A 16,411-nucleotide genomic window follows, 5' to 3' on the forward strand; every position below is an offset into this window, starting at 1 on the left:
AAGATTGCAGCGGACAGCAGCGCACGTGACATCACGTGACATAAGATATGTGAGCCGTGACCAACGGCTCACGATGCAGTTCCCACTCTTCCCCCCACACCCTCCCTTCTTTACGTTCTTCATCCCTCTCCCCCCCTCTCTCACTCTCGCCATGGACGCCGCGGCCGAAATCACCCGCTGCATCTGCGGTCACGACGAGCTTGTCTCCGACGACCCCGACATCGACACCGGCCTCTACATCCAGTGCGACAACTGTTCCGTCTGGCAGCACGCCTACTGCGTCGGCATCGCGGGCTCCGAACTCCCCGAAGACTACTTGTGCGAGAAATGCAGCCCCGAGATGCACCTCATTGTCGTCCGCCCATCTGGCAAGACGTCGACTTATCTTCCGGTTGCTGAAGAGAAGCAGGCCGCCGCAGCAGCGGCAGCCGCGAGCATCTCCTCCTCGTCGAAGCGCTCTTCAAAGGACAGATCCACGCGCACCGCAGCAGCTATCCCCTCCTCCTCCTTCTCCTCCTCCTCTTCCTCCTCCTCCGTTCCATCCTCTACCACAGGCACAGCACCTACCACCTCATCGTCCCGTCGGGCGCAGGCGGCGGCGGCCGCCGCCGCCATGGACGCGCACAAGCGCCGCTCAACACTGAACTCGCGCGACTCGGAATATGAAGAAGTCATGCGTCGCGTGCTCGAGGAATCCACGCACGATGCCAAAACTGGCGCCGGATCCTCGTCCTCCTCCACGTCATCGTCGGCGGCGCGGGCAGCGCGGGGCAAAAAGCGTGCGGTGGCAGCGGCTGCCACGGCCGAAGACGACGAGGACGGCGACATGGATCCCGACGCGAATGAGGACGTCGGAGAAGATGATGGCGAAGACGACGTCGACGCGCAATCGCGACGGCGGACAACGGCCGGAACTTCGCAACGTGCACGCAACAGAGTGACACCGCGGATGTCGACCCACAACAACCACTCCGATACCGACGACGCCGGCACTCCCACCGCCCTTGACGACTCCAGCGCCAGGCGCGCGTCGCATAGAAGGAAACCGAGTGCCTCAGGTGCACTACCACTTACCGCAACCAGCTCATCTTCGTCATCCACATCATCTACCCCTGCGGCCGGCGCACCGCGAGATCGGAAGAGACCGCGGGCCCGCGCGAGTCCGCAGTCGCCGGACACCGCTGCTGCATCGCGGCGTTCCACCACAAGTGCGACCTCCTCCGCGCGTCCGCGGAAGAGGGTGCGTAGAGGAAGTGTCGATGAGGATGACGCCGAGATGGAGGATGCAGAGGAGTCGGTTCTCGGCGAGGACATCAAGGAGGAGAACGATGCTGCGCTAACACAGGCGACGACTACGACGTCTGCGATCGGTGGCGATCATCACGAACGCACGACTACGCGCCTGAAGTACCGCTCGTCGCCTCTTGTCGTTTCGGAAACCGCGCCTGCGACCACACCAGCGAAGCACGAAGATCAGGATGACAACACCACCAACGATCCCTCCATTGCAACCGCCGTGCCCGTCAACAACATTACAACGACCTCTACCGCCGAGGATACACCCACCACCAAACCGGACCCCGACGGAGATACAGGCGAGGATACAACTCCCGCACCCACCGCCCGTCCCAAACGCGCGCGCAAATCAACTCGCGACTCCCTTGCTGCCTCCGCCGCCGGGGAGGACCCCGACGCGAACGACGACTTGGACGACGCCGCCTCTGTTTCAAGCATGCACCCCCCTTCCACCGCCTCACATCATCATCCCGCTTCTCCCTCACGGCATTCTACCACCGTCTCCGTTACTACACCTCCGCACTCCTCTGCGTCCACCGTTGCGATGCTGCTCGCCTCCGGTGAGAAACCATCAAAGCCGCGTCTTCCACAAGCTAAAATGAGCATCCCCGAAATGCGCCGTCGTGTCGCCGCAATCATTGAGTTCATCGGCCGCACGCAGGTGGACATGTCGCTTGAGCAAGAAGACCGCAAGAAATTTTTTGTGCTTCACCGGCTCCGTGAACAACGACGCGGTTCGTCTGCGTCCTCTGGTGCCTCTTCCACATCAACATCGCCCCCAGCCCCGACTACGACGACTACCATCGGCACAACCGCTGCAGCGCCATCCAACATAGACGACGACGTGGACGGTCTCTTCGGCACACAAAAGATCTCTCTCGACATGATGGATCGACTGACGCGCAAGCTGCTACAATGGGAACAAACTTTCGGCGCCAACGGCGACAAAATCTAGCTCATGTAACTTTAATGTATCACATGTAAATCAAATATCATTATATTCATACCGCTAAATACACTCTGACGCCGTGATTTACGCATATGATGGTTGCTTATATAGTGTGGTTTATTACATAGATTGGCGCAACCCGCAGTACAACAGTTTAACACGAACTAGATACTCCAAACCGAAATACCGCAAATAACAACACCCGCGCACTACGCGCAAAACAAACATGTGGAATCCCTATAGATTGGAAGAAGAAAGAAAATATATCGTCAGATCACCTCATCCGCAGAAGCGAGCGAGTCTTAGTACAACCCGCTTACTTGGAGCCCCAGAACTCAGCAAGAGAGCCGCCAGCGCCGTTGTAGACAAGGAGGTTGGGGGTGCCGTCTTCGGGAATCTTGGAGAGCACATCAGGGGTAGAGTAAGCAATGAGGTTAGCCTTCAACTTGGCGGGGGTCAGCTCAGACGAAGCGTAGTCGGAGTCAGATCCGGGCTGGAGCGAGACGAAGTACGCGAGCAGACCGCAAATGTGAGGCGACGCCATGGAGGTACCAGAGATGGTGTTGAGGGCGTAGGGGGAGCCGATCCAGGTGGACTGAATGTTCAAGCCAGGAGCGAAGATGTCAACGCACTTGCCAAAGTTGGAGAAGTATGCACGCTCATCGCCAAGGGTGGACGCTCCAACAGTGACAGCCTTGTCGGCGGCAGCGGGGGAGTAAGAGCACGCGTCGGCGTTGTCATTACCAGCGGCAACAGCGAAGTGGATGCCCATGTCGACAGCAGCGTTCACGGCCATGTCGAGAGCAGGCGACTTGCCGCCACCAAGAGACATGTTGGCAACAGAACCCTTCCAGCCCTTCTTACCGGCCTTGGCCTCGGCGGCGTGAGACTCAGCAGCGAATTCGACACCCTTGATAACATCAGACATGGTGCCAGAGCCGTTTGAGCGGAGAACCTTGACAGCGACAACGGTGGCCTTCTTAGCAATACCGTACTTCGAGCCAGCGACAGTACCAGAGCAGTGGGTACCATGACCGTTGCCATCGGCATCAGCGTCACCAGTGGGGATGGTCTTTCCCCAGAGAGCACGGCCCTCAAAGTCAACGTGGTCGACATTGATACCGGTGTCGATCACGTAGGCGGTGACACCCTCACCGCCCTCAGCGTCGTAGACGTACTGGTTGAAAGTGCCGAAGTTAAGAGCGGGGCGGTGGGAGACACGGGCAAGACCCCAGGGGGCGTTCTTCTCGATGGTGGCCTCGGAGGCGAAGACCATGGAGTCGCGCTCGACATACAGGACCTGCACAGCATGAGTCAGCCAAATTCAGCTAGCGCCGATCGCGCGTGACCACCAAAGTGGCGCGAACGATCACGACGAAGATCAAAGCTATTGAAAGCAAAAGAAAAAAGGAACATACATCGGGGTGGCGGCGGATTTGCTCGATGGTGGAGGCCTCAAAGCGGCCGGAGTAGCCCTTGAAGGCGTCGGTCAGGGAGTAGACATGCTTGAGACCGTGCTCGAGGCCGGCGGCAAGGAACGGGTTCTCGACACCGCGCTTCTTCATGGCAACATCATGCACGGAGCGCACCCACGAGTGGTGGGTCGCCGCAGATGCCTCGTCAACATGCTTCTTGAACACGATGATGTATGAGTCGGGGACAATATGCTCTGCAGCAGTGGAGGTGGTGAGCAGAGGGGCCTCGTCGTAAATTGCGGCGTCGGACTTGGGCTTGAAGTCGGCGGGGAGCACAAAGGCAGATGCAAGTGCCGCGAGGGCGATGGGGGCGGTGATGAAGAACTTCATTGCGACCTGTGTATGGGTGCAATGGGTGGTGACGACGATAGAGAGAGGAGAGAGGGGAGCAGCGGCAGTGGCGGCGTAGTCATTCGTGGTCCCGGCCGGGGCTAGGGCTGCGGTTAGGGCGGAGCTGACTGTAACCACTGCGCGCTTGCGCACTTGTGCCGCACCTGCGCCGCGCCCCAGCACAGCCCGCCTATCGGGCTTATCTCCTGCACTTTGGGCCAGCCTGGAACGAACTGACTTCCGCCACCGCCACAAGCCCCGCAAATGACGTCTCTCTTGCGTGATCGTATTCGGATCCGATCCGAGTCAACACGCGTCTTAGGCAACCGCGACGCGTTCTCACCTCGACTCGTTCATGGACATCCTCCGTGAACGCGTCGCGCGTCTAGAGCTGCTGCTCGCGGCGCAGTCTTCTACCGACAAGCCACCAGTCATCGACACCATAGCACAGCTCTCACGCTCCCTTGCCACGCTTGTCTCCCGCTACCCCGCGCTCTCCTCCCTCACCGCCCCGTCCTCAGTCACCCCAGAAGACACTGCGAGCGCAAATGCACATGCTGTCATCGTCCTAGCACACGCACACGACTTTGCCATTCTCACCTCTGCCCTCCCCGCACTGCTCACACTCTCCACCTACGCATCCGCACCACCACTCCATCTTCTCGTCAGCGACACGGCCGCGGACATAGCATCCCTCACCTCTCGAATCGCTGCCCTCGATTCCACAATCTCTTCCCTCATCCTACGCACAATCACACTCCTCGACCGATTGTACTCTCTGTCAGTTGTTGACGTCAATGCTGCCTGGGTCGACCTCGAAGACCGCCTAGTCGCTACAGAGCTCGCAATAAACACCCTCACTCGCGAACGCAAAGCACCTCTATGACACCACCCCGCATGCTTGCGCGTCAACGTGCATTATATTATATAGCCTAGAGGAAAAAAACACCAAATCCGTTTTGTTTAAAAAAAAAGCAATACAAACTATACCTAACTGTGCAAGCAGCATATAAACACCAACAAAACACTCGTTTCTCGCGCTCTCTCTGCTCACATTTCGATCGGATCCAACAGCTATGCAGGTTTTTGTAAAAGGCACACATACTCACACACTCATACTCACAAAAAGAAATAGAAAGAAAACCTGGAAAACAAAAATTCATGATAATAATAATAGTAGTGTTCGGTGGTACTCGAAGAAATGAAACAAACACCCGCAGGATGAAGTTAGTCGCGGATTGACCATAGGTTAGTAATGTATATTGTGTGTGCAATCCGCGCGGAATCTACCCGCCGATCAACTCTTCGCGCGATAGTTGCTCCTCCTTCTTCGCTTTCGCCATTTTCTGGTTCTTGCGCGACCGCTTCACTTCCCACTGGTTCGTTGCGCTCATTGCTACTGTGCTCGGCATCTTCTTCGTCGCTGCGCTTGTTATCGTCGTCCGTGTGCCGTTTGTAACCTTACCTGTAGCAGCCCCACTGGATGCAGTACTACTCCGCACGGCCGCAGGCTCGCTCGCAACGACAGCAGAATAACTCATCACAGCCGCATTCTTCGTCGCCGCCTCTCGCAGCACAGCCGCGTTCGCAGTGGCAGCAGCGGTCGCGGCAGTAGACACAGCAGTCGCGGTCCCGGACACGACCCAGAAATCCGCGTCGTCATCCCACGCGCTCGCGCTACCGCTGCTCAAAGACCGCGTACCGCTATTCCTCTTGGCGTATTCCGTCAACGACGAGCCTAATTCCTCCTGGCGTAGGGGTGAATGCTTATCATCGCCGTCCCGGCTTCGCGAGCGATGTCCCGGCGAGGTGCTCTTCTTCGGCGTACTCTTCTCAAGAACGGCGTCCGCGTACGACCGCAACCCCGTGCGCGCAGCGACACCACCTCCCGAGAGATCCCCGTTCACAATCACAGGCGTCCGCTCGCCACGCTCTTCAGGCTGCTTATAAAACCGCTTTTGCACGTCCACCATCGCCTTCTGGGCCACAAACGTGCCTCCTTCCGAGTCCGTCGTTAGTGACGCTGAATCGTCGTCCCGCTCGTCGTCATCGTCTGACGAGCGACTGATCCTCAGGCCTCGCGTCGAAAAGGTCGCGTTATCGTCGAGTCGGCAATCTGGCGGCATGCTCAGCGAGTACGTATGCTGTATAAACGCGTCCGGCGAGATGTCGGAAAGATCCGACCCGCTTTCGGATGAGTGCTGTGGATGGTGGAGGTACTCCGCCGTCGGCGCGTGTCGCGGTGTGTATCCATTCTGTATAGCGTGGTCCGCCTTAGAGAACTGCAAAGGCACTGAGTAATAAGATTGTTGACCTGTGTAAATCGGCGGCACACGCGGGTTGTTCCCGGATTGCCGTCGCCGTGGCGACAACGACCGTGCGCGACTAAGCTCCCGGCCATCCTCTCCATTCGTCTGTGCGTTCTCATTCGACTCTGTCGCCGTCGCCGTCGCGGTCGCAGCAGTGTACACCGAGGAATATCCGCCATTCGGAACATAATAAGCCGCCGGCATCACGTACCCAAACTGCCCATCACCCATCGGCAACGGCGACGACGTCGACTTTGTCCTACGCCCGTCGCCGGTGTTCTCGCCATCTGGCACGCTGCCTGGAGCCGTATTCCCAAACGCCGACGACGCGTACGTGTCCGGCGACACGTACACCGGCATCATCATGTATTCCGACGGCATCTTGTACATCGGCTGTGGCGGGTGCGGCGGGTATATCCCGCCGTTCATGCTGTTATTCTTCCCCGGCGCGTATGTGTTGCTGCCAGTGCTCGGCTTGCGGCCGTAGGACTGCGATCTGAAGTACCCGCCGCGCGGGAACGGTCGTGCAGCGCTGCCTGCAGGCGCCGTTGTAGTCGACATGCTTCGTCCCAGCATGCGTCCTGAAAACATTGCATTCCCGGCAACCGACAATCCCAGTCCGAGCTCCATGCTACCCATATGCAGACCGTCCTCGACCGGAAACTCAAACTTGTCCGCACACAGACCGAGGTTAACCTCGTTCAGCAAGATCTCATAAGCACGACGGAACTCCAGCTGGATGCCCTTGGCAGAGATATCGTCGACCGTGTTTCCCAGATTCCGTGACGACGTCATCGGCTCTTCAATGCAGAACCGATTATTCTGTAGTGTGTCCCAGCCTTTTTCGTATTTCGAAATCACGCGGCCTTGCCGCACCGAGACGACGTCATGGTCGTAATCGAACTCGTAAGCGTAAGTCTTGAAAAAGTAGAACAGGAGCGCGCCAAGAGACTCTTTGTTATCCTTGCCGAAGCCCTCACAGAGGCTCATGTCGTCGCAGAACGAGATATCAACGCCATTGACAAATTTTTCCGCCCGCGTCTCGCGACCAAGCTTGTGCAGCGCCGGCAATATCGGCGGGCTCCGTCGTTGTAAAAAGTTGATAATCAGACATATCCACGAATACGAGGACAATGTGCCGCCGCCAGCAGCATCATTCAGCTGCCGCTGTTTCGCCCAGTGCTTCACAATCATCGCAAGCGGTCGCACCCGCGAGTCAATCTGCACGTATGTCTTGATCATCCGCGTGTTCTCAAGCGCCATCGTGTTGTTTATGTTCATGTCGCAAGCTATCTTGAACTCCGGGTCCCAGACCTTCACGATGGGTACTTTCGCCGCCGGCACACAGATCACACGCTCCATGTTTTGGCCCGCCCAGAACCGTGCGAGCATGCAGGTGTCTTCCAGCGCGTGCGCTGAGGTCGCGATGCACACGTCCAGATCCGACTCATCGGAGCACAGGAGATTCTCCGTGCTACCAAAGGGGTACACGTGGATATCGTAGGTCGGCCACTCCTTCTCCATGAGCGAGCTCAGCTTCTCCAGGAACCTGCGCCTCATTGCGGTGCTATCCGTCGAAGGCAGCAACTGCGTAAACAGTTTCTCCATGTCGACCGATAACCGCGCCTCGTCCTCTATGCTGAGCTTCTCCTTCAGCCGCAAGACTGGCAGCGCAGGCAGCGCGTCGGTGCCTAGCGAGTACGGTATCCGCCGACGCGCGTTGATCAACGCCGTCTCGTAAATGCATGTTGTCGAATTCAGCGAGCTGCGACCGCGCGGCGACATCATGGGTGCGGCGTGAGCACTTGCATACGTCGCGATCGCTGTCGTCGCCGTCTTTGGTATTGACGACACCTTTGTCGGCGTAGGCGGCGACGGGCTCCGCGACCCCGTGAGCGAGTTCTGACTCGCTTTCTTAGAAGCACTCACAACAACCGGCGCCGAGCGCGGCGAGTGGTCGTCGCCGCTGGCCTGCGCGGCAAAGAACATCAACGGGCCCTGCGCCGCGGCGGGGGTTGTCGGCGCGGATCTGCTACCAGGCAGAATCGTCTGCGACGGCGCGCCTGCGGCCGGCGCCGGCAGCTGTGGCGAAGACATTGTGGCAAACGGCGCCTGCTCGGTGTGTAGATGTTGTGTGTGATGACGGTGGTTGTGTTGGGGATTCCGCTGCGGTGCGTTGGCAGTGGGCTGCTGGTGATGGCGGCCGTTGCGCGTGGACCGTGTCCGTGATATGGTAGCAGCCGCGGGCGATATGGAAGTAGTCGTCGCCATCGGCACTGGTTGTTGTTGTGGTGAAGATTTGAGGGGCTCTATTACCGCAGTAGTCGCGCCAGAACACCGCTCCACCTCGGCCATGCCGCGCGTTAAGCCCGAGCGATCGCTGCACTAGCCTGCGTCTGGAGCTGTCAGACGGTTGTAGGGGTGGGTGGTGTATGTGTGAAGAGGCGCGAGTTGTGCGAGTAGTGGCGGGGTTATCGGGCAGCGGTCGCCAGATCAGGGAAGGGTTGTGGTGGAAGCGGCGGCAGAGCGCTCGACGCGTTCGAGGTAAGGCGCAAGGAAAGAGGACCAGCAGGCCCGGCGGTGCGAGATGTGCGCACTCGGCTTCGCGAGGCAGGAAGAGGGACTCAAGTGAGAAAAGTCGCGGGCCGTCGTTGAGATGGTGGAAGAGCCGGACGAGCGCGCTGAGCAAAACAAGCCAGGCTATGCAATTCGGCCCGTCGGAGTGAGCGCGGCTCGCGGACCTGGCGGGGAGACTGCGGTCAGTGGAAATGTTCAGAGAACAAGTAAGAGAAGAGAGCAGTGTGTAAAGGAGTGCTCCTCCTGCCCTCTGTGTGCAATCGCGGTGGTGTTCCGCTGCGCGGCTCTGTCGTCGGTGTACGCGGAGATGTATGTGCCTTGCTGGACCGGCGCGTAGGCTATTTTGACGAGACCCGCGTGAGGCAGAGCAGAGTCGCGGCAGTGGCGCGGGACGCGGCGCGGACACACGATAGAAAGCGCGGAGTCAAGGCTGGCACGACGCGCAGACGAGCACAGAGGTGTTGCAGGCCAAATTGACAAACAGGCGGGGCGGAGCAGGAGGAGAGGGAATGGGCAGATTCGGGTAAAGGCCGAGCGGCGCGCTAGCACTTACAGTCGAGCAGCCGTGCCAGGCTGGCCAGCGTTTGAGGGCGGAAGAGAGGGACAGACGGCGCTGGTGCCGGAGAGGCGTAGACACAGACGCAGGCGGGATCCGAGGGAAGGCAGGTGAGGCGTGGGGGAAGGTGTGGTGATGGCGGCGAGTAAGGGGAGGGGAACGGCCGCTGGCGTGGACACTGCTGGGCTGCTGAACCGTGGCCCTCTACGCGTCCGGCCCCCGGCTCCCACCACCGCGTGTCACTGTCTGCTTACACCCATCCTACAGTGCTCCCTTATGCACACTGGCAATGGCACCATATCGATGCTCCTATCCCGCGCGGGGGAAGCGCAATCTGGATACGCGGGCAGCGGCGCCGGGTAAGCACCGCCAATGCCGTCTTCCCCGGGCATCGTCGCCCGCTCTTGAATGGACTTGCAGCCCACGACGACGATGAAGAACAGGACTGATTCCGGCGAGACGTGCTACTACCGGGCCCGCCGTTGGACTGCCGGCGTCCTTGTCGGCGCGGTGCCACTCTAACTCGATGTCTGGCGGGTCCCGCACGCTTGGAAGTGCAGATGCCGCCCCATCTCGTGCTGATGTGCCGGCCCAGCTCCAGTCGCACCGCCGCGACCGTCGCGGGGGGGCTGTAAATGGCGCCCGTTTACGAACTGATTGAGCTGGCCTGCTGCACTGTCTCAGGCAGAACGTGGTAACCACCTGCAACGCTTGCCAAGCACAGTGCCGAGCACGGTGCCGAACACGGTGCCCAACGAGCCCATGCACACACTGAATGCTACGCGCTCACAATAACCTCGCCGTTCATGCCATGACTATTGTATATTTTTTACAAGCGTATCCCATTGCAAACAACTCCTCTATGAATAAACCGTGACTGTAGTATAATAGCCTAGTAATAACAATAACCGTGAACCCCAATACCCATAAAAATATAGTCGTTACTTAGAAGGCAGTCGTAATGCCCTTGCTAAAGCGCGCACTTAATGGCGACATGTGACCCTTATCCGTGCGGCGCGCTTTACGGGTGTCAACCGTACCGAAGAACTGCTTGCGAGCAGAGGATTTATTCTCGGCAGCGGCAACAACGCGGTTGGCGGGCTTCTTGAACGGCTCGAGGTCCTCGGCGTTGAGGATTCGCGAGATCTCCCGCTCGATGTCGGCGAACGTGTCGAAGGGGATGTATGGAATGCTGTGTTCCTCGCAGTACTCCTCGAGGCGTAGGCCAGCACGGGCAAAGAGAACATCAGCCTCGCGCGCGGCGGGGAGGTCCGAGACGCCGTCACCGACAAAAATAATGAGCGGCGACTTGCTGCCAGGCAGGTGCTTGCGGAGCTGATTCCGGCACTCCTTAATAGAGACGGACTTGTCGTGACCGAGCTCGTTATCGTGGCGCCAGATAACTTTCCACTCAGAGCCGTCGTCGGAGATCTCAGCGTCATTGGAGATGATCTCAATCCGCTGGGAGTTCTTGCGTCCGAGGAAGGCGTCCAGCACGCTGCGCAGAACGGGCTTGATGCCGGCGGAGATGACGTTGAAGGAGATGCCCTCACGGATGCAAAAATCGTGGAATTCCTCAAAGTCGGGGTCGATGACCAGGTGCTCCTTGGCGGCCTTCATGGACTGCTCCAGCGGAACGTTGAGCGAGCCCCACATCTCCTCGGAGACGTCTCGAAAACTTCGCTCGCCGGTGTGGATCTGATGGTCGAGGACCTCGCGGCGCTCGGGGCCACAGCCGTAACGGTCGAAGAGTACGTGGCCGGAGTCCTGCATGAAGATGGTGCCGTCGAAGTCTGTGAGGTAAGCGGGGGAGCGGGGGAGGGGGAAGGCAAGGGAAGATGACCTACCTGAGAAGATGGCGACGTCCTTGCGGGTAGGGGTATCCTTGGGGAAGGAGTGGACGGCCTTGGAGGTCTGCTGGAAGGAGGGAGCCATTATGAGGTAAAGCGCTGAAAGTAGTCGAGTGCAGGGAGACTGTCGCAATGAGACAAAGTCGATGGAGGGCCGAGAAGTGCGGCGGTCCGTGGAGTCTTTATAGCGCGGCGCGACGAGGCCAGGGCCGCGGGCGGAAGCGACAAGGGCGCCATTATTGAAACGTGAACTTCGCCTCTGGGGAATCGTGAAGTGAAGCGGCTTCGACGCGCTGCTCGGCGCGCCGCACTGCTGTGTGCGTGATCCACTTGTGACCCACGCCGTGAGCTTATACTGCCACCGCCGTAGTCTCCAAGAGGCTTAGCGCACGGCGCCAGCGGCCCATTTGGGCCTAGCGCAGTGGCTGGCCAGCGCTCACACCCGGCGCAATTTGCGTCGGGCCGGCACCACCGCGGCGCCGGGTTGCTCTGCGGCGCACCATACTGTGCCCGCCGGACCCGGGGCGCGGGTCCGCGGCTGTCGGAGTTTCATGTTTGTCCCAACGCGCGCCGTGGCGATACGCGTTAAGTTTCGTCGCGTCGCGCGCTGCTGCGCCTTGTCGTTGCTGGCTGTCTGTCGGGGAGCGAATGCGGATATGGCGAGGAAGACACGGGGGAGAGTGCACTTCTCCCTGGTCCTCCAGCGCGTCGCAGGGCTGTCGGCGCCATCAGCGGCGCAGCCTCCGCGGACGTACGACCTTCGCGGGAGGACGCCGCCCTTGGACAATCCTCTGCGATACCAGGCGCCGAAGGCTGCACGGAGCGTCTTCACGAATGGCGCCGTCCAGTTCTGGCGGATACTGGCGCTGTGATCTGCCACGCCCCGCGTCATCGTGCATCCCACTCGCGCCGTGACCGACTCACAGGACGTAGTGACTCGTGACCGCCGCCAGCTCACACGCCGATTCCCGCAATTCCCCCGGCTGGCCTTGGGTCATGCCGCATTCAGGAACTTGCTTATCTCGTCTGCTTGATGAACTGTGACTTCTTGTCCAGAGTCTGGCAGAGCAGGAGAGGTCGTCACGCCCCCTGTTGTTGCCAGCGCTGGCCGCTGCGCAGCACACGGTGTCGGCGCGACGCACGTCGCACGTCGCACGTCGTCATCATCATCGCGACCTCCATGGCAGGACGCCCAATTTCCCGTCTACGTCATACAACACTCCTGTCCTCGCAATTCACGCTTTCAAACCGCGTCGGTCGGTGTTCACAACACAAAACCTCGCATCACAAGATCCCGACCCGGTCGTCGCAGATCTCTCACAACTCTGTGACACCCCAAAACGCTATGGTATGAACGACCTGTCGAATATCTGTCGGATTGTTGGTCTTCGGTGCTCATGCCGTTGGCTCTCGCTTCATCGTCATAGCGTCGCTTGTAGCGCATATGAACAAACAACACAGCTGCTGTTCATGTCGTTTGCGTAGCATCTTGTCTGCAGCCACGAGCCCTTGACGATCGCATGCCCGCTGCGTCATGACTTATCTACCGCGCTCCGGTGCCCCCTAGCAAGTGCGCGTGTGCATGTAGTGTACCATCTCACCAGCTCGGTCTCGAGCGCGACGCGTCTCGCCCGAAGCGCCCTGCCTATATTATAGGCGCGTCAAGCTCAATCCACAGTTCACTAATTCGCATACGCAAGCAGCATTCAAACGCCTTAGAGGTAGAAAGCACGTTCTGGAAGCGTTGCGCATGCAAAGCCCTTCAAATTTGCGCTCAACGATGACTTCCACGTGTAGCCTTCCCGACATCCGCAGATGCGTTGTGTCAACACGGTCCATCGCGGCGTCAACTCCTTCGGTTTGCTCGATCCCCCGTCGTCGCTTTTTCCCGAAGTACCTGTCGGCGCGCATGTCTTCCGCCACAACGGCCGTATACAGCCTCCATCCGCCAGCCCACCGGCCTGCATGTCCGCAGTTCGACTACTCCCACTGCACCTCTGCAGAGCTAGTCCGCAGAGAAGCGCGCGACCATGATAACCGCGCAGGTACCCTGGGCACGTCGGCCCCTCGCCAGCCAGAACTCCCAACGAACGACGTCACGAACATGCAGTTCGAAATTTGCAGCGTCCGAGCGTCACCTCTCCATGACGTCACACGCCGCAGCGGCGCCAGTGCCGCAGATGTGCCCAGGATCGAAATCCCCCAATTTCTGTTGGTCTATCTGCTGCGCCCACGTCCGCTCTAGCAACAGCCCCCCGCTGCGCATGGTGGTGATGCGCGGACTCCGCGCACAACGTCCTGGTTCGCGCAGCAGCGAGAGAAGGGGCTGCGACAGCACTGTAGGTGTCTGTCTACCTGACGACGGGCCCGTTGAATCGCACGTGTCGGGGACGCGTCGCACCTTGCCACGTCGTCGCGACTAGTTCGCGAAAGCATACGAGGTGGCTCTATGATCCATCCCTTGCTTTTCCCAGAAATGAGCTGCTGACGCGTGCCTCTCCCCCGTTACGGCAGGCCCCAAAGTGCCCCGCGTATGCCCTGTTCTCCCATTGCGGTGTGCGCGTATGGACGTCTGATAAGACGGCCTGCAACCTGCGGTTGCTACGGGGCTTACGAGGTGCAGCCTGCAGTAGCACACCCAAAGCTCGCAATCTTGGCGAAAGCGCCGTCTAAATCTGACGAGACCAAGTCGTCGGCACACCACGCATTCAAAACCGCAGCTCGCTTGGCCGGACACGCCCGTCTGTCGCCTCAGCCTGCCATCACGAAACAGCAGGACATTAGCTGATCACCTCGTCTAGTTGTTTATCATCATGAAGCAGCGCGTGGTGCGTCTCAGATGGGTCATATGGGCGAATGCCGCCGGAGGCAGGGCGGCGGGTCTTATGCCAGTTGTTCAGGACCGCTTGAAAATGCCTGCCAGACGGCAGCCCCTCCTCTGTCAGGGCAGTCCAGGAACATGGCATCGACCTTCACCACCTCCCCGTCGTGCAGACCAGCGTTCCGCACGTCATATTCATGACGACGGCACGTCAACCAGAGAGACAGGAGACAGAACAGCACATCTGCTTCGGTCTGATATACTGACGCCGTCAACCTTCTCGCCGTCGCTACGCGCGCGCGACAAGTGTCGCCAGTGTCCGGCGCGGTTCACGCTCTAATCGCAGCATCCCTTAGTAATCCCCCGGCGGAGACAAGCGCTGCCAGCCCGGTTATCTTCCTTTGTCGCGATATTTCGTGAGGAGCTGCACTTCGGCGGCGCGCATGTGGGTTGGGTCGGCTTCGCGCCAGCGCAAGTGTTAGCGGCAGCGATGTTCGGTGGCAAGTAGGGGGCGGCGGCATGCTTTGTGATTCGCATAGAGCTAGCGCCGAAAGGGGACGGAGCTGAGGCTGATTAGCACTTTTAGGTTAGTGCATAGGGGTGGCGTGAACAAATTTCGTTTACGCTAATGCACGCCAGTCGCTAGTGCCCTGTGACCGGGTACGAAGTGGATTGCTATGGAATACGAAGTACACGAGGTTGGTATCCTCATAGTATAGAGTTCGGAGCTAACCCGAAAGAGCTCTAGACTCTTGAGCGGCGCATGATTTGTGTGCTCGGAAACCTGTCTACCGGCTGTCCGCGCATCCGGCGCCCGTGATCGCTTCGGAGCTTCCGTGATTTGTGAGCACGACCGGCGTTTCGCCACAAACGCCTTAACGCCGCCGGGGCGCTGACAAATTCACAGTTCACAGCTCACAACTCACAAATTGTTCTGCGCTGCGCCTCTGGTCATTTCGCCGCCGCCACCAAGAAAAAATATTGCGAAGGGAAGGCGAAGGATTTTTAGCCAGTCGCAGGTGAGTTTTCGCGTCGCTTGCTGACCTTCCAAAATTGCTCGCGTCGGGGTTGGAACCTGGCAGTGTGTGGAAGTGTCGGTCGGAGGTTGCTTCCGGGTGGCACACCTCGCGGCGCACTCACTTCGCTCTCGCGTCTTCGTCAGGCTGCTGCTGGGACGAGTCTTCCTTCCTCTCGCATTGTGGATGCTGGCTCCGCGCTCACCGACGAACTAAACGAAGAAGAACAATCGAATTGGAAATGGATAATGTGAGCAAAGCTTATGCGGCTGAGAAACACAGAGCCAACATGCCAACGTGAAAACTCCCGGTCTCAGACTGAAATCAATGCAAAACTGCTTGTTTGCTTGTACGTCAAGCAGTAATATGACCTTGGGCGTTGTCTCGGAAGCAGTCGGAGATGGCGGAGTGGTGTAAATGTTATATCGACTGGCGGCCTGTCATCTGGTTGTGTACGCTGTACGGCTTGTAGAGAAAGACGTGTGAAATTGCGAGATGGGGCAGAAGTGCGCGGCTTGCTGTGCTTGCCTCTTGCAGCTCGGTGACTGAACGAGCATCACATGTCTGGCATACCCAGGTTGCCCATGGGATACCCAACATGCTCGCGGGATATACAACCGCACGTCTAATTCTGCACCGCAGAAAGCGTGCGCACCACAGATGATTCTGGGCGAACACAATCGCGAGCTTAAATGATAGTGTTCGCCAACTGCATTGCTATAGTTCTCGCGGTGTACGAGTCACAGCGGAACTGGGGTCATAATTGCCGAGTGCTGCGAACATATTAATTGGCGTGGGGGCATAAACGTGACAGCAACATTGGGAATTCGACGATGGACAGAGCAAAAGGCTGACCCGTTCGTGAAGGCCGACGGTGTCAGTAGCGGTGTATTAATGTGTGCCATTTGTTTCGTGTGTACAACTGCAATCGAACAACCTGACCGAGGACGGATGGAACATGGCGTGCAAATGCTCCAGCTGATGATCTGCCTGAACTGATTCTGGCCTAGCACTCCGTCGCAAAATAGTCTTGATGCAGCTGCCTCGTCGAACTCGATCTGTAGAAGTCACTGCACATGTAGTCTGCCTGAACTGGAGGGTAGTATTCACTCAGCCTGGCTGTCGATCCTGACGCGTATGCGCAAATACAATACAATTCAATTCAATCGATGCCCCTCGCCTGTCGTGCATTGCAGCAGCACGTTCGCAGAGCGTTCTTCTGGAGACGGCGA

At 58.8% G+C, this 16,411-nt stretch overlaps 5 protein-coding genes across 5 annotated transcripts; 2 read left to right on the top strand and 3 right to left on the bottom strand.

Moving 5' to 3' along the window:
* Positions 1–99: 99 nt before the first annotated feature.
* On the top strand, positions 100–2,334 carry V1518DRAFT_421715 (uncharacterized protein). Its single transcript, XM_066905289.1, has one exon. The coding sequence runs from the start codon at positions 152–154 to the stop codon at positions 2,249–2,251; it is 2,100 nt and encodes a 699-aa protein (XP_066757636.1). The 5' UTR covers positions 100–151; the 3' UTR covers positions 2,252–2,334.
* V1518DRAFT_421717 (peptidase S8/S53 domain-containing protein) lies at positions 2,271–4,089 on the bottom strand. The gene is made up of 2 exons (XM_066905290.1): positions 3,664–4,089; positions 2,271–3,545 (listed from the first exon to the last, which is right to left on the bottom strand). The coding sequence occupies exons 1-2, from the start codon at positions 4,048–4,050 to the stop codon at positions 2,562–2,564; spliced, it is 1,371 nt and encodes a 456-aa protein (XP_066757637.1). The 5' UTR covers positions 4,051–4,089; the 3' UTR covers positions 2,271–2,561.
* A 206-nt stretch (positions 4,090–4,295) lies between these two features.
* V1518DRAFT_421718 (uncharacterized protein) lies at positions 4,296–5,173 on the top strand. The gene has a single exon (XM_066905291.1). It carries the CDS (start codon positions 4,406–4,408, stop codon positions 4,934–4,936), a length of 531 nt encoding a protein of 176 aa, XP_066757638.1. The 5' UTR covers positions 4,296–4,405; the 3' UTR covers positions 4,937–5,173.
* A 163-nt stretch (positions 5,174–5,336) lies between these two features.
* Positions 5,337–8,456, bottom strand: V1518DRAFT_407218 (uncharacterized protein; the record flags this gene model as incomplete). The annotated part of the gene is made up of 1 exon (XM_066901983.1): positions 5,337–8,456. The coding sequence occupies one exon, from the start codon at positions 8,454–8,456 to the stop codon at positions 5,337–5,339; it is 3,120 nt and encodes a 1,039-aa protein (XP_066757639.1).
* Positions 8,457–10,295: 1,839 nt separating this feature from the next.
* Positions 10,296–11,787, bottom strand: V1518DRAFT_421721 (HAD-like domain-containing protein). The gene is made up of 2 exons (XM_066905292.1): positions 11,340–11,787; positions 10,296–11,285 (listed from the first exon to the last, which is right to left on the bottom strand). Exons 1-2 carry the CDS (start codon positions 11,425–11,427, stop codon positions 10,438–10,440), a joined length of 936 nt encoding a protein of 311 aa, XP_066757640.1. The 5' UTR covers positions 11,428–11,787; the 3' UTR covers positions 10,296–10,437.
* Between the last annotated feature and the right edge of the window lie 4,624 nt (positions 11,788–16,411).

The sequence above is a fragment of the Limtongia smithiae genome, assembly GCF_038497785.1.
Source record: "Limtongia smithiae strain NRRL Y-17922 unplaced genomic scaffold V1518scaffold_12, whole genome shotgun sequence".
Lineage (NCBI taxonomy): Eukaryota > Fungi > Ascomycota > Lipomycetes > Lipomycetales > Lipomycetaceae > Limtongia > Limtongia smithiae.

Excerpts from the sequence above, each read along its gene's own strand:
- V1518DRAFT_421721 (XM_066905292.1), bottom strand. The coding sequence starts at position 11,427 with ATGGCTCCCTCCTTCCAGCAGACCTCCAAGGCCGTCCACTCCTTCCCC. Across the intron at positions 11,286-11,339 it reads GGACGTCGCCATCTTCTCAG|ACTTCGACGGCACCATCTTC; the intron begins GTAGGTCATCTT and ends CTTACCTCACAG.
- V1518DRAFT_421715 (XM_066905289.1), top strand. The coding sequence starts at position 152 with ATGGACGCCGCGGCCGAAATCACCCGCTGCATCTGCGGTCACGACGAG.
- V1518DRAFT_421718 (XM_066905291.1), top strand. The coding sequence starts at position 4,406 with ATGGACATCCTCCGTGAACGCGTCGCGCGTCTAGAGCTGCTGCTCGCG.
- V1518DRAFT_421717 (XM_066905290.1), bottom strand. The coding sequence starts at position 4,050 with ATGAAGTTCTTCATCACCGCCCCCATCGCCCTCGCGGCACTTGCATCT. Across the intron at positions 3,546-3,663 it reads AAATCCGCCGCCACCCCGAT|GTCCTGTATGTCGAGCGCGA; the intron begins GTATGTTCCTTT and ends CATGCTGTGCAG.